Source organism: Triturus cristatus, chromosome 4_1, assembly GCF_964204655.1.
Source record: "Triturus cristatus chromosome 4_1, aTriCri1.1, whole genome shotgun sequence".
NCBI lineage: Eukaryota > Metazoa > Chordata > Amphibia > Caudata > Salamandridae > Triturus > Triturus cristatus.
Genome location: NC_140585.1, coordinates 1,087,429,363 through 1,087,442,979, shown reverse-complemented (window position 1 = coordinate 1,087,442,979; position 13,617 = coordinate 1,087,429,363). Strand labels below are relative to the sequence as shown.

General features: G+C 42.2%; 1 protein-coding gene across 1 annotated transcript in view; it reads left to right on the top strand.

Annotated features, from left to right (window-relative positions):
* The first annotated feature begins 993 nt into the window (after positions 1-993).
* Positions 994-13,617, top strand: part of TBC1D22A (TBC1 domain family member 22A) — a 1,683,159-nt gene continuing 1,670,535 nt past the window's right edge. Inside the window, exon 1 of the mRNA XM_085654063.1 lies at positions 994-1,132. Within this exon, the coding sequence (XP_085510189.1) occupies positions 1,071-1,132 (62 nt within the window). The 5' untranslated portion in view covers positions 994-1,070. The remainder of the gene's footprint in view (positions 1,133-13,617) is intronic.

Here is a 13,617-nt window from a genome sequence, read left to right as displayed (position 1 = left end):
TACAGCGAAGTCGGGTTAGTGACTTTTTACGTGTAATTTAGGTTAGGAACGCCTACCTTGCATGTCATTAGCGATAAATATCGCTGACATGCAAAGCGATAGAAAATGCGACAGCTAACGCCTGAAAGCTTGCGCTAACGCATGTTTGCGCAGGCTTGATAATAGGGCGATAAAAATATCGATGCTTTTTCGGCAAAAAGTGCCGCAAAAGTGGCGATATGGCCCTTGATAATATGCCCCCAAGTTCGTGCTATATATAACTGCATAAAATGCATCTCCTATTTTCCCATGTGAGAGAAATACTAATGCTGTAGTAACGGTAACCCAAAATAAAAGATCTAAACCTAGGTGAAAATACTACTCAAAATGTGACAGTCTCGAGCTTCACTGTACTGAAACCAGCTCGAGTAACAAGCATTGGCATAGCCAACAGGTCTCGCCTTTGGGACCTTATAAGTGTTTAGCCATGCAACAGTTGCATAACTAAATACTTATAAGGTCCCAAAAGCGAGACCTAGTGGTTATGCAAAGCAGCCCTGCGGTCGCGATCAAACATCAAAGCGGCCGTGGGGCCGCGAAAGTGAAAGTAATCGGCGTGCGCCCGCGCACATGCACTGTAGCTCTAGGCTGGCCTGGTAGCACTTTTTGGAGCCCTCTCAATAAGTCTCGCCAGACCAGCGAATGCGCTGGGTCAGGCGAGACCTAAAAAGGAGGCTGAGTGTCAGAATCAAGCACCGTGACATTGAGTGAGTGTTTAAGTGTTCAGTCTCATTTATTAGGCTCGGACTGACAGTCTGGGAAGCCGCAATGAGACTCTGGCTGCCGAGTTTTCATAATCGAAACTCCCTACCTCTTCCCTGGAAGCAACTAGAAGTAACGTGACTCACGATTGGCTGCGTGGCCCAACACACTGGCTCGGTCAGCCAATGGCCGCCACTTTCTCTTGTGTCAGTCTTCCCCATTATGGCGGCCGCCTACTGCTTCTGGGAGGGGGAGGAAAGGGTTGCATAGAGCTGGGCAGTACCACAGGAACAACCGGAGAGGCATGGGCTGAGTGATGCACAAGGAAAATGGCGAGCGATTCTGGAAGGAAGCAATTCTGGAAGAGCAACGTCTCCAAAGTGCCCGGGAGGTCCGTGCATGGTTCAGTTGTTTACAACATTCAGTTTATCGTTGCAGCCCACTGCGGCAACGCAGTAAACACAGTATGATGGATTGATGACATAGAGGGTGGGGGTATCTCTCCGAGCCGAATCCCCTCTAAGGCGCCTGCTCTACTGTCAAACAGGACTCGGCAGCTTCTGTTATGCAGTGCCCCTGACTTTCCATAATACAGATAAACTCAGGGAGCAGGTCTGTGAATGTATCCGCACTGCGACCGAAGTAATTACTAAAAGGAAGGGCTCACTCCACTGTCGCGGCTGATCCAGACCAAGGCAGTGTTTGACACGGGAGACCCCACATGGAGCAATTCTGACTGTAACAGTATCAGCATAGCTCCTGGCAGGAACTCCAGTGTTACACTGTATAACTTTAGTAATGTAACCGAGAGTGTAGCATCAGATTTCCCGACCATCACGTTAGTATATAAAGTTAAAATACATTATATGACAAGCAGAGCGCACGAGAGGGGCTTAATAGGCAGTGGAAAGGGAGCGGAATATCGATTATTAGAAGTACTAAATGAGAGAAACACAATATTTTGTAAAAATAAACATGTTTTGGGCTTTCAATACAGAGATGAGAGAGCGAGTGTGTGCGTTTTTGTCAGATGTTTATCTGTACCCAAAATTATTCATCTGAAAATTCATTTAATGGGGGAGATTAACACCCCAACTCCCCCCCCCAAAGCTACGCCCCTGAATGTAACCTTTGTTGTTGCTGTTAACCCCCCTCCATTCTCCCCTAGAATCAATAAATATAACAAAATCAAGGAGACGAGTACCCTGTAGCCCCCCTTAGAATGAAAGCACATAGCCAAGAGTCTCTATATTAAAGTTACTCTTCTTAAACGTCGATCTGAAGTGCATTTTAACTGGATCAGTTGGTGTTTCTCATATTCCACAATATCAAGAGGTCGATCTGTCCTTCTACAATGAAAGTGGATTCACGTTCTCGTGTCAAATTACTTACAAAATAAGTCACAATTTTTGTCTTCTCTTATAGCAGACGAAAACGTGGTTTACTAGTTAAGCTAGCTCGTAGGTAGACCAAGGCCCTGGTGTTAAAGTTTGAAGACGGAATTGTGGTGGTTTATTTATGAAGTGCATGCCACAAATGCGCTAAATAGAGCAATTTGGCAGAAAGGACGATTCATATCACATTTACACAGCCATTAATTTAGAGGACTTAAAGCACACCGAAATTAAAGGTTGGGTTTCACAAAGGGAAGCAGAGACATGTAGCGGGATCATTACACCATTTATGCGGCAGAGGGGATAAAAAGCCTTCTAGAAAGGTTCGCGATTATATTTTCTTCTCAGCAGTTTTGTGTGGAAATTACTTTGAGTTGAGACAATAATATACCACAAACCCAACTAATGTTCACAAATGGTTCTGGCAGCTAACGGGTGCCAGATTGAAATTGCAGAAAGGACCATCAATAACAAACTTGCCATCAGATATGCCCCACGATTAGCACGCAACCTGTTGTAATGGCTGCTGGTACTGCCATTATTGCCACAGCCAATGGTGCCGTATTTACGAGTGGCTTTATAATCAGGCCATGACCTGTGAGGGAAAGACCACTTATCTATCGAAGAGAATTTCAGAAATAAGAGCTGCAGAATGGCAATTAGAGGATGCCTTGGAGAACAGGGTATCTACAAGGTGTGCAGTCAGACAGTAGAGTAGGAGGCAGTGACAAACACCACCAAAAACACTGCATTATTTAAAACGTTATTTTGTTGAGCGGGAACAGGAGAACCTTTAAGCTTAATGAAAGGCCATGCTAGGCAATGAGAGGAACGTGACCTGTAACAGATGAGGGGAAATAAATGGTGGTTCAACAATAGCAAAGGGATGTAGTCTGATGGCTTGAGCTGCCGACTTTGGTGCTGGAAACCAAGGTTCGAGCCTCGGGGTCGCGTCCACATCCAGTGATTCTGGGCGAATCCTTAATCTCCCCGTGCCAACCAAAAAAAAATAATAATAATAATGAATGTGTCCTTGTGTGACGTAACCAGTGCTCATGTAAGCCTCCAATACCTTCGGGTCGAGTTCGCGCTATATAAATCTGCAAAAAAAGGGAACCGTACACGGAGTGATGGATGAAAAACAATTGGATGCTAGTGAAGTCCTTAACAGTAAGGAAGACGGATTCTCAATAAATAAAAGGTTATTGTTTATCATTATTATCGATGGAAGACAGATTCTCAATTTCAGGTGCGGTGAAAGGAATCCAATCTAAACTTTCTATTGATCTTTGCCTGGCACCCAGCACCCTTGCATGTGTTCTCTGGGGCAGCTTTAATTAAGAGTTTAAGTACTGCACAGTAGGCACTTACCCTACAAGTTGCTGGTGACTGTGGTGCCCCCTCTCCCAGTCCGTTTGTCGGTGGCCTACAGAAATGCAAAGCAGAATTTAAAATGAAAACAAAATCTTACATTTAATGAAGTTTCTATCAAAGTGATAAAACGAGCACCATCAGCTCACATTTGATTAGTGATGGACAAAGAGGCCAGTAAGGAGTCAGTGTATAAAAGAAGAGGAAACTCATCATCATTATCGCTACTGGTGTTCTATAAAGTAATTAATTCATCTTCTTATACAATAGAGTAGGAATAATAGAACCATCTGTGAAGTGTTGACATGGTTTCAAATAATCAAAAGGCCCTGAATGCTGCCAGTAACTGATGTTTGTGTGCAATCTATGTCCAGTGAATGACTGAAGCTGCGGTAGAAAGCTGAGAGGTCCCTGCTTGGAGTGTTAACAGATGTCTACGGCTCTTTTCAGTCATTACCTGCATTTTGACTTCTGCTTGGGCACATCATTGTACAGTGGGTGATTAACAGAAGTTAATGCATGCATCAGTGGGCTACAATATTTAATGATGAGCAACTTTGTGCTGGTTCATGCTTGGGAGAGCGCCAGTCGGTATTTATGAAACCGAATGGATTAGCTAGCGCTATCACTATAATAGTGGGGGGTCCTCTTGCTTTTGCGGTCTCTGATGTGAATATGATGAATTCTGAGTGCCCTTGGATGTCATATTACAGGGATATACTTTTCTAATGCACCGTTCCCGTATAACAAACATAGTGTGAGAGTTCCATGAATATGACACATTATTGCTCTTCCCAGAATGTGGAATTTAAATTATATTGGTGTTACCACTACAAACATACCATATTTATTTAAACTTGTAATTAGCTGTTTGCAGTGCATACGCAGATGTGAACTACCATACAGTATGCGCGTGGGATGAATGATTTGTTATGAATTATATGTATGCTCAAATATCCCTTGGCGTTGAACTCTGTGGTAAAGTTATCAGTGTTCTATGCTGTCTGCAGATTTTCTTTTGTCTGGCAGTCTATAGATTCGAACTTTCAAATGTGGGCTTTCTAAAGATATTTTTGGTCCTCTCTAAATTATTATGAATACATAGTGAAGCTCTGTTAAGGAGGGTATATGGTTTCAAGTGGTGCCCAATAATGTTTAACTAATTGGTTAGGATTGTATTACTGAGAAATGTATAACCAGGAATTCACCAAATTTGTAATTGTGCTGCGTCAAGGATGGGTTTGGTTTGGGAATGCTTTTGGTCCCCGGAGAGGTGGCCCTTGGTGAAGCAGTGCTTTTGGCTCGGAGGCTAAGGGTTGCTGAAGCCGAGAGAACTGCATGGATTTTTAGAATTCTGTGATCGGGATGTTTCCTTTTCTTTCTTTTTTTTTTTTGAAAGGGTACATTTGTGTACAGTTGTCTTACATCTATTCATGACACGTTCTATAAATGTCGCCTCGATTTAAGGGTAGATATATACCTGGCATAGTGCTGGGACCACAAATCTTCTTAAATCTCTTGGAGCAGATTACAGGAATATTTACAAAACAAACCCATAGAATCCACTGAAAATGATCACATAAAGCGGTTCTGCAGTTCTAAATCTTTGAAAACATTGACATTAATTTAACAAACTCAGGGGCATATTATCAAGACAGGCGATAAAATTATCGCCGCTTTAGCGGCAGAAAACTGCAGCTAAAACGTCGATAATGGGCTTGATAATATGCTCTATGGATTTCCAATTGAAGCTCAGGTTAGATGTCCTTCACATCTAACATGGGCTTCAATTGGAATTCCATAGAGCATATTATCAAGCCCATTATCGCAGTTTTAGCGGCTAAAGCGGCGATAATTTTATCACCTGTCTTGATAATATGCCCCTATGTGACTCACGTCTCTCTTCGTTTTCAATGACAGTATAAACATCTTATGAGCCTGGACACTATGGAAAAGGTTATGTTATACTGTGCAGATAGCAGATTTCAAAATGTATTTCAAGAGATCTGAGGTTTTATTGTTCATATGCATCTAAGTGAATACTTCACTGATGCATATGTATATATGTGTTGTGTGTGTGTATATATATATTCACTTAAAAAACCATAGGTTTCACACATGTTATAGTTAGCTGGACATTTCACTCGTAAAAAACCATTGAAATTCCTCCGTTATAGTTAGTTCAGATAACTATAACTTGCGCGCCCGCAATCCACTGCTGATGACGTCACATATTACATCACTCATGACATGGTCAGTGGCATCACTCATGACATCACTGATGACATCATCCTTGTGATAGAGTGGCGGTCGCGTGAGTTATAGTTATCTGAACTAACTATAACGGGGGAATTTCAATGGTTTTTTACGAGTGAAATGTCCAGCTAACTATAACATGTGTGAAACCTATGGTTTTTTAAGTGAATTTGCAAGGTTTTTTAAATGCTAATTCCTAACTATAACGTGTGTGAAACCTAAGGTTTTTTAAGTGAATTTGTAAGGTTTTTTAAATGCTAAGTTATGTATGTTTTATTATATTTTTTATGTATTTATTTTACAATAAGCTACCTATGTATATACTTATAGATTGACTGTATCCTGTAATATGGTATGGCTCGTTTAAAGGTTTTTTTATTTTTTTTTAAGGTTTTTCACTGTGCACGCACGTTGCGCGCACCGTGTGCGCACCCTGCGATTTTTTGAAAAAAAATAAAATGTTTTTTTCACCCTTCGGGGTCCCTCAGGGACCCCCTGACAAAGGCTAGGGGGTCAGGAACTCTCTATCCTGCCCCCTTTTCATGTTCTCCACCTTTCGTTTTCACTGTCACAAACAAAACACACAAAATGGCGGCCGACACTTCCTGATTTTGACCGATTCGAACGTTAACTGACATGTAACCACCAATCAGAATTACGCTCGCGCACGTTAAGGTGCGCGCACGGTGCGCGCCTATAGATATTTATGTACTTTTAACTGCAATTTTCTCAGGAACTACTGAACAGATTGACTCCATATATGCAAAAGGCACATCCCTGACCTGAGGACTACCTCTTTGCCAAATTTCAAGTAATTCTGTTCAGCCATTCGGGCTGTACCTTCGACTAAAGGTCCTATGGGAAAATGCATGGGGAAAATGCGTTTTGGGACCCCCCTTTTTTCTCAGCCCCCGCTTGATGAATCACCCCGAGACTTTCAGGGTAGGAGCTGAGCGGAGCGCCCCATTAGTTTTGAAAATTCCGCGAGGATTCGTCAACCGGCGCCAAAGTTATTCAAAATAGAATTTTCAGATTTCCTATGGAAACTCGGTCCTAACTATAACTATCTACTGGCGACCGCCAGTAGATAATAAATATATATATATAAATATATATATATATATATTTCTCTTCTATACATGAAAAGTCCTCATAAGAAGACTATGGCGGTTCATGAGATCGTTTGCAATGAAACTGTTATGATGAGCCGAGATGCTTCTGCAGGTTGCACACTTAGAAGCACTTAACGCATTGGGAACTGTGAAATCATATTCTTTTATTGAAGCACAAAAGTGGCAGAATGTATTCTGACACTTTTGCACTTCAATAAGAGAAGATTACTTTTGCACTTCAAAAACGAAGACTTCACAGTTTCTAGTGCTTCTTTGTCTGTGATCTTAGAGGCTTATTTGTTCATGTAAATATACCCTGTTGAAGGCTACAGCTGAAACGCAGTGGTCAAAACTTTGGCAACTTATATGATGGAAAAAAGAAAATAAAGGATTGCTGTGGGGAAAAGGGAGCAGTGCCTCTTACTTTCTTTGCCCTTGGCCATGAAGGGGAGATACATGAGCGTTTAAAGATAGACTACCATGTGATCCCATAGTCCTCTGGACCTACAATTCCCAGAATGCACATTAAAAATATATCACACATTCCTCCAGACTGCAGTGTGTTGTTTAAATCATAACCAAACACTGCAGTCATAATTTCAATCATTGTATTTCCAAAGCATTTGCAAATAATTATTCCAATGTAAAGTGATTACCTGCTTTAAAAGTTAAACTGGTATGTAACTCTGTAGTCTTCAAGCCCTATCCCTGAAAAGGAATTGTAGGATCAGAAGGCTATGGGGTCACATGGCAGTCTGTCTTTAAAAGCATTTGGTCATTTCAAATTGGGGAACTTGCTCCCCTGTGTTCAAGGCTCATTAGGAGAGTCGAAACGTGTCAGGAAGGAGAGCGTGCTGCCTGTTCTACTGCCGAATAAAGTGCTTGCCATTCTTTTTTTTTAGAGTTTTATATAGCGCAAACTAGACGCGAGAAAATCGGGTATCAGAGCGCTTTACACAAGCACCAGTTTCGTTACAGAAGAACACATTCATTTTTTTGTTAGGCACAGGGAGATTATGTGATTTGCCCAGAATCACAAGATGTTTTAGCGTTGTTGCCGAGACTCAAACCGGATTCCCCAGCTTCGAGGTCGACCGCTCTAGCCATAAGGCTACATCCTCTCCCCAGATATATACGGTTACCACAGAACAAAATAAGGTTAAAGTGACAGTAGAGTTAGGTATGGTAATAACCAGTGGCTCACAAGGGGGGTGGGGCGGTCCACCCGGGAGGTACGAGTTTTGGGGGTGGCAGCCTCCCCCCCACTCTTACCTGCGGCCGTCGCAGGAATTGCCAACACAGCTCCCCTGGCTGTACATGTGGCCGCCAGGTGGCAAACGCAGTGACTGCCATGGGCGGCAAACGTCTAGCTATGCCACTGGTAATAACTTCTTTACCTTACATTAGAAAAGCCTTAGCAATTCACTAAAGAAACCAAAGGTTAAAGTGACATTATCGTGAGGTGTTGAAATAAGTTAAAAACTATTGTTTAAAAAACAAAAAACTGACAAATTCTCTACTTATATTTTACTGAGCCAACTTTAACTTGTACTCCCACCTTGCACTGCTTATAACTTCATAAATTACATCATTAATTACATGTTAAATGATATATTTAATGACATCACCAATGTACATCGTAAATAATACAAAGCATAGTTACTATGTGTACGGGTGCGCCTTTCTCATGCAAATTGGTGATTAATTTAGAATGTAGGGGTGTCCCACTTAGAGGTGGTTTAGCTTATTAACCTATAACTGGTTCATTTATGACCATGCATCTCTCAACTGTCTGTGTGTTTCTCCTCAGCTCATAGAGATTTAGATGATAAATTACCATATAATTTGTGAAAATGCACAGCATGCTGTTGCATTTTTAAGTGGTCCTGCATAACATTCTCTTACGTGGATGTGGCTTGCTGAGAGTGATAAAATATATATATATATATATATATATATATTCAAACAAAGTTGCCCAATGCTACCATCATGCAATTGTGCATACGCCCACTGGGGGCGGGACTTGGCTTAATATCAGGTGTTCTCTTTGCATGATAACCGCTGCCCCTGCATTTTCTCTGCCCTTGAACAAGGACACTTTGTGTTTGAAACGCGTAGGGCTGTGGAGATTTGAATTGAGATGCTGATAAGGAGACTGCACCATTGAGGTCTTGGATTAAAGATGTTTAATACTCACCGTGAGTGGCGTTTCCATTTTTGGGCAACTTTGTTTGTTGGAATATATATATATATATATATATATATATATATATATATATATATATATATATATATATATATATATATATAATATTATAGTGCTGGGAATGTTTTTTGCCAACTGTTAGTTATTTTCGTCTGTGCTGGGGTGAATGCAGGAGGGTGGGGGAATGAGAATGGCGAGGGGACGTGTACTATTGATAAAAGTGAGGAAGTGTAATCAGTATTATTCTAAGAATGATATTTAGCTTGGCGGTTTCTTTTGGTGTGTGTGTATTGAAAATGACATGGCAGGTAGGAGGGTGAGTGTGGGCCTTCAAGTCGGTTCTGGGGTGGTACATGTGATAAATATGTTTTAGTGGTATAGAGTGCATGGGGCTGTGTACCCAGGAGTCAAGAACTGTGGCTGCATTCAGTGCTGTTGGAGAGCTACATATTGTTGTTAATTTGACCTTTGGCACTGCTAAGATCACATGAAAGGATGGTGCTATTGAAATTCTAGTTTAGTTCTTTGAATTTAGTTGGTACTTGTTGGAGACCCTCACGTTGCCACAATACATTTGTGTTGATTGCATAAGAATTTGTTGCTGGTGCATCTGTCGGCCTGTCTTCTGTTTTGCAGCACTGGGTATTGAGATTTGTTGTAGGTAATCAGTGTGAGGCTATTGTAGACAGGATGCAGTCTTGACGTGAGCTGCAAATTGCAATCGATCTCCTGCCAGGCCCGAAAAATCTGACCCATTAAGGCACATTTGTTTCTGGTAGAAATAGATGGCTCATCCTTGTTAGCATGTCTCCATCACAAGGCCCTCTTCAGAAAAAATGCAAATCAAAAGTGTGCAACAACTAGCCAAATAGCAATACAGGTCAGGCATAAATAATAGAAAAGGTTCAAACTAAGTCTGTTTAAAGATGAACATATACTATAATCCAGGTTACATAAATGAAAAAAAAAGTCATAAGGATCAAAATTATGGAAAAAACATCATTTAGGAAAGAAGTAGGGAAATCATTTAATTGTATCCTATAGTAAATAATAAAATGTGGAAAAAAAAATCTAATTGCAGTTCATGTGATTCACCAGGATCTAGGCACATAACTGACTCCTGAATGAACACAGTCAAATACAGGTTGGTTGTTGGTCCCATTAAAAGTTTTTACTTTGGAGTATTTTTCTTTCAGAAATATTTTCTAAGTGAGGCAAACTTGCATGTTGTGACTGACAAGTGCTCGATGAGTTGGAATAACATGCTGTAGTCTCTCTCATAAGTCAATCAAAAAAGCTAAGACTGAGAAAACTACCAAAGTTGAGCACACCAAGGTTGTGCCTTTTTCATTATAGATTTTGCAGGTTGTCCGAGTCCTCTAGAAAAATGTTTATACTAAGTGTAAATGACTTTTCTACAAGTTCTGCTATACTTACTTGAAAAAAAGATATCTCACAACTTTCTGACTTGCAGCTCAGAAAACACTTCAGATCTTTCAGCTGCAGGATCAGGATCCTCACAGTGTAGTCTCCAGTTCTAAAGGAATTCGCCACCTCCAATTTGTTAGCTGGAATTCTTTCAATCAGGCAATAGCTTCCTCTAAATCCTAACATGCTGAACTGGACATCCTCAAGAGGGAAGTTCCAGAGGTCAAACAGGCTTCACATTAAGGACCCTCACCCCATTATTTTTAGAGCATCTTAAGGTGCGCAGATCCACTTATCCTGGAGCAAAACTTTGGAAGCAGAATTTAATGCTTTGTAGGAGACAGCCCAATCATAATCACTCTAGCAGGTAGGTAGGAGTACTTCATTGCAGCAGTGGCGAAACCTTCTTGCCTCTTTAATTACATGAAGATGTTCTCCTTGAAGTGACTCCGGTAGGATCTTTCAAAGGGTAAGCTAGTCAGCCATTGGTGGTGAAGCACAGCAAATCCTAATATGAGTCCCTAGATTTATGCAACAGTTTCAGCAAAGTGATATACTTCATGTCTTACGTGCACGTTTTGTGGGCTCAAAACTATCTCAGAGTTCCATGCAATTTTACAAAATGTTAAATACTTGTCTGATGTTTGCAGCACTTTCCCCCTACTTTCCGACTCCATCATGGCCCTCCTAATTCAGACCCTTGAGCTTCAAAAGAAACCTCATCAGAGGCAATATCTAGCCTTGACCTCCTCCATAACATGGAGCCACTGAGGTTTCTTTGCTGCCATTTGAATTTGGAAAGTAGATACTTATTCTGGTCAAGCAGACGCATTGCGCTTTATAGGTTCCAAGAGACCCTCCCTCCCATCTTGAACATTGTCCGATCAGACTTTCAAAGTAGCAGCTTAAGAGCTGAGTCATACAAAGGTGTGAAGTGAGGGTTATTCCAGGCAAACATGTTTATGTAATTGAAATATAATGCAGCTGAGCTCAAGAAAAATGTGTTTTATATCCAACAAGTACAATGCATGTTTTAATAGCATTTTGTAAACAAGGGTTAATTCAGTGTCTTACATAGTTAGAGACATTTCTTACAGAAGAACTTGCCAGGAAACCATTCAATCTAGAATCACATTATGTTTTAAAAGCTGTTGGACAGCAATATGCATTAACCTTGCTTCCCACTGCTGCATTGTATGCAGCTGTGCAGGGAACCTGCATACACAGAGCATGTTGTCAATGAGTGTTATACTTCATATTTACTCTTAAACATCCATTGTTTAAAGAGGGAGCTTGTGGCCAGGCATAGTTAGTAGAAAACAGCTAATACTAAAGTCTAAATATTTAAAGTCCAAAGCAATAAAGAATGGCAAGCATGGCAAAAATGTGGGGTTTCTTACACACTCCCTCCTCCCCGGTCAAATGCCCAACCTCTTGTGAGATTTGATTGCAGAGGTAACAGAATCTGGATACTATGTCTCCACTTATGTGATAGCTGTCAGTTCTGCATATTCCTGGACAATTTAAATATTGCTGTCTGGACACTATTGCCACAACCAAACCTTTGAAATAAGGACACAATTCCTTTCCTAAGAAGTAAAGAAACTGAAGACCTCTGAGGCGGAAGCCGGAGGCGTTGTGACTCGCATTTTAAAATTGTATTTTGTGTTTGAATTCACTTTTAAAAAAAAAAAAAAAAACTTCTGTACCTCTAAACAGAGCCCCTCTCTGTATTCACCGCCTTGCAGGCTCCATACCAAACAGCGGATCTAACGCTGCACCGTAGGAAAGAACGATCACACGGACGCCCTCGCTGCTCAGCGCGAGGCCACGCCCACCCGTGAGGCCACGCCCACTTCCCACCTCCCAGCCTATGAATAGCACTAGCTGACAGCGCGTGTGCCAGAAACTGAAGACCTCTGAGGCGGAAGCCGGAGGCGTTGTGACTCGCATTTTAAAATTGTATTTTGTGTTTGAATTCACTTTTTAAAAAAAACTTCTGTACCTCTAAACAGAGCCCCTCTCTGTATTCACCGCCTTGCAGGCTCCATACCAAACAGCGGATCCAACGCTGCACCGTAGGAAAGAACGATCACACGGACGCCCTCGCTGCTCAGCGCGAGGCCACGCCCACCCGTGAGGCCACGCCCACTTCCCACCTCCCAGCCTATGAATAGCGCTAGCTGACAGCGCGTGTGCCAGAAACTGAAGACCTCTGAGGCGGAAGCCGGAGGCGTTGTGACTCGCATTTTAAAATTGTATTTTGTGTTTGAATTCACTTTTTAAAAAAAACTTCTGTACCTCTAAACAGAGCCCCTCTCTGTATTCACCGCCTTGCAGGCTCCATACCAAACAGCGGATCTAACGCTGCACCGTAGGAAAGAACGATCACACGGACGCCCTCGCTGCTCAGCGCGAGGCCACGCCCACCCGTGAGGCCACGCCCACCTCCTCGCCCTTCAAATGTGCCTCCCTCGCAAGCGCAGCGGACGAGCGCAGCGGGAGCGCCGTTTGCGCGCCGAAGGCGCGCTTAAGGCAAGCCCGTCTGCGCCCGTCCGCGACCGACCGGGACTAGGGGCCATACCCCCTTCAGGCTCCAGCTCATCCACGGCCAAACCCATCCGCTACACTCGCAATGATTTACTAGCTCTTAACAAAACCACCACGGTTGCTGGATCGCCTCCATGCATCCAAACTGGCCCTGGCCTATCTTATGGACCTATCTCTTGCCGCTCATGTCGATGGTCAAGCCTGGGTCAACTTCCAACTGATCATCACACACTCCCCACCAGCAATCAGCTGGAATTGAAATGCCTATACTTTAATGCCAGATCTCTTCCCAAACATGCATTAGACATCTGGGACATACTAACATTTAGGACCCCTGATCTGGTCTTTATTACCGAAACATGGTTATCTGACGCCAGTGCTCCAGACCTGGCCAACGCCCTTCCCCCCGAATACAAAATAATCACACATAATAGACAAAGCCAAAAAAAAGGAGGTGGAGTTGCTGTGATTTTCAGAGACCACCTAACATGTCTCATGGAAATAACACCTGTCTACCCCGAACATGAGATTCTTCCATTTAAAATCTTCGTGGAGAACC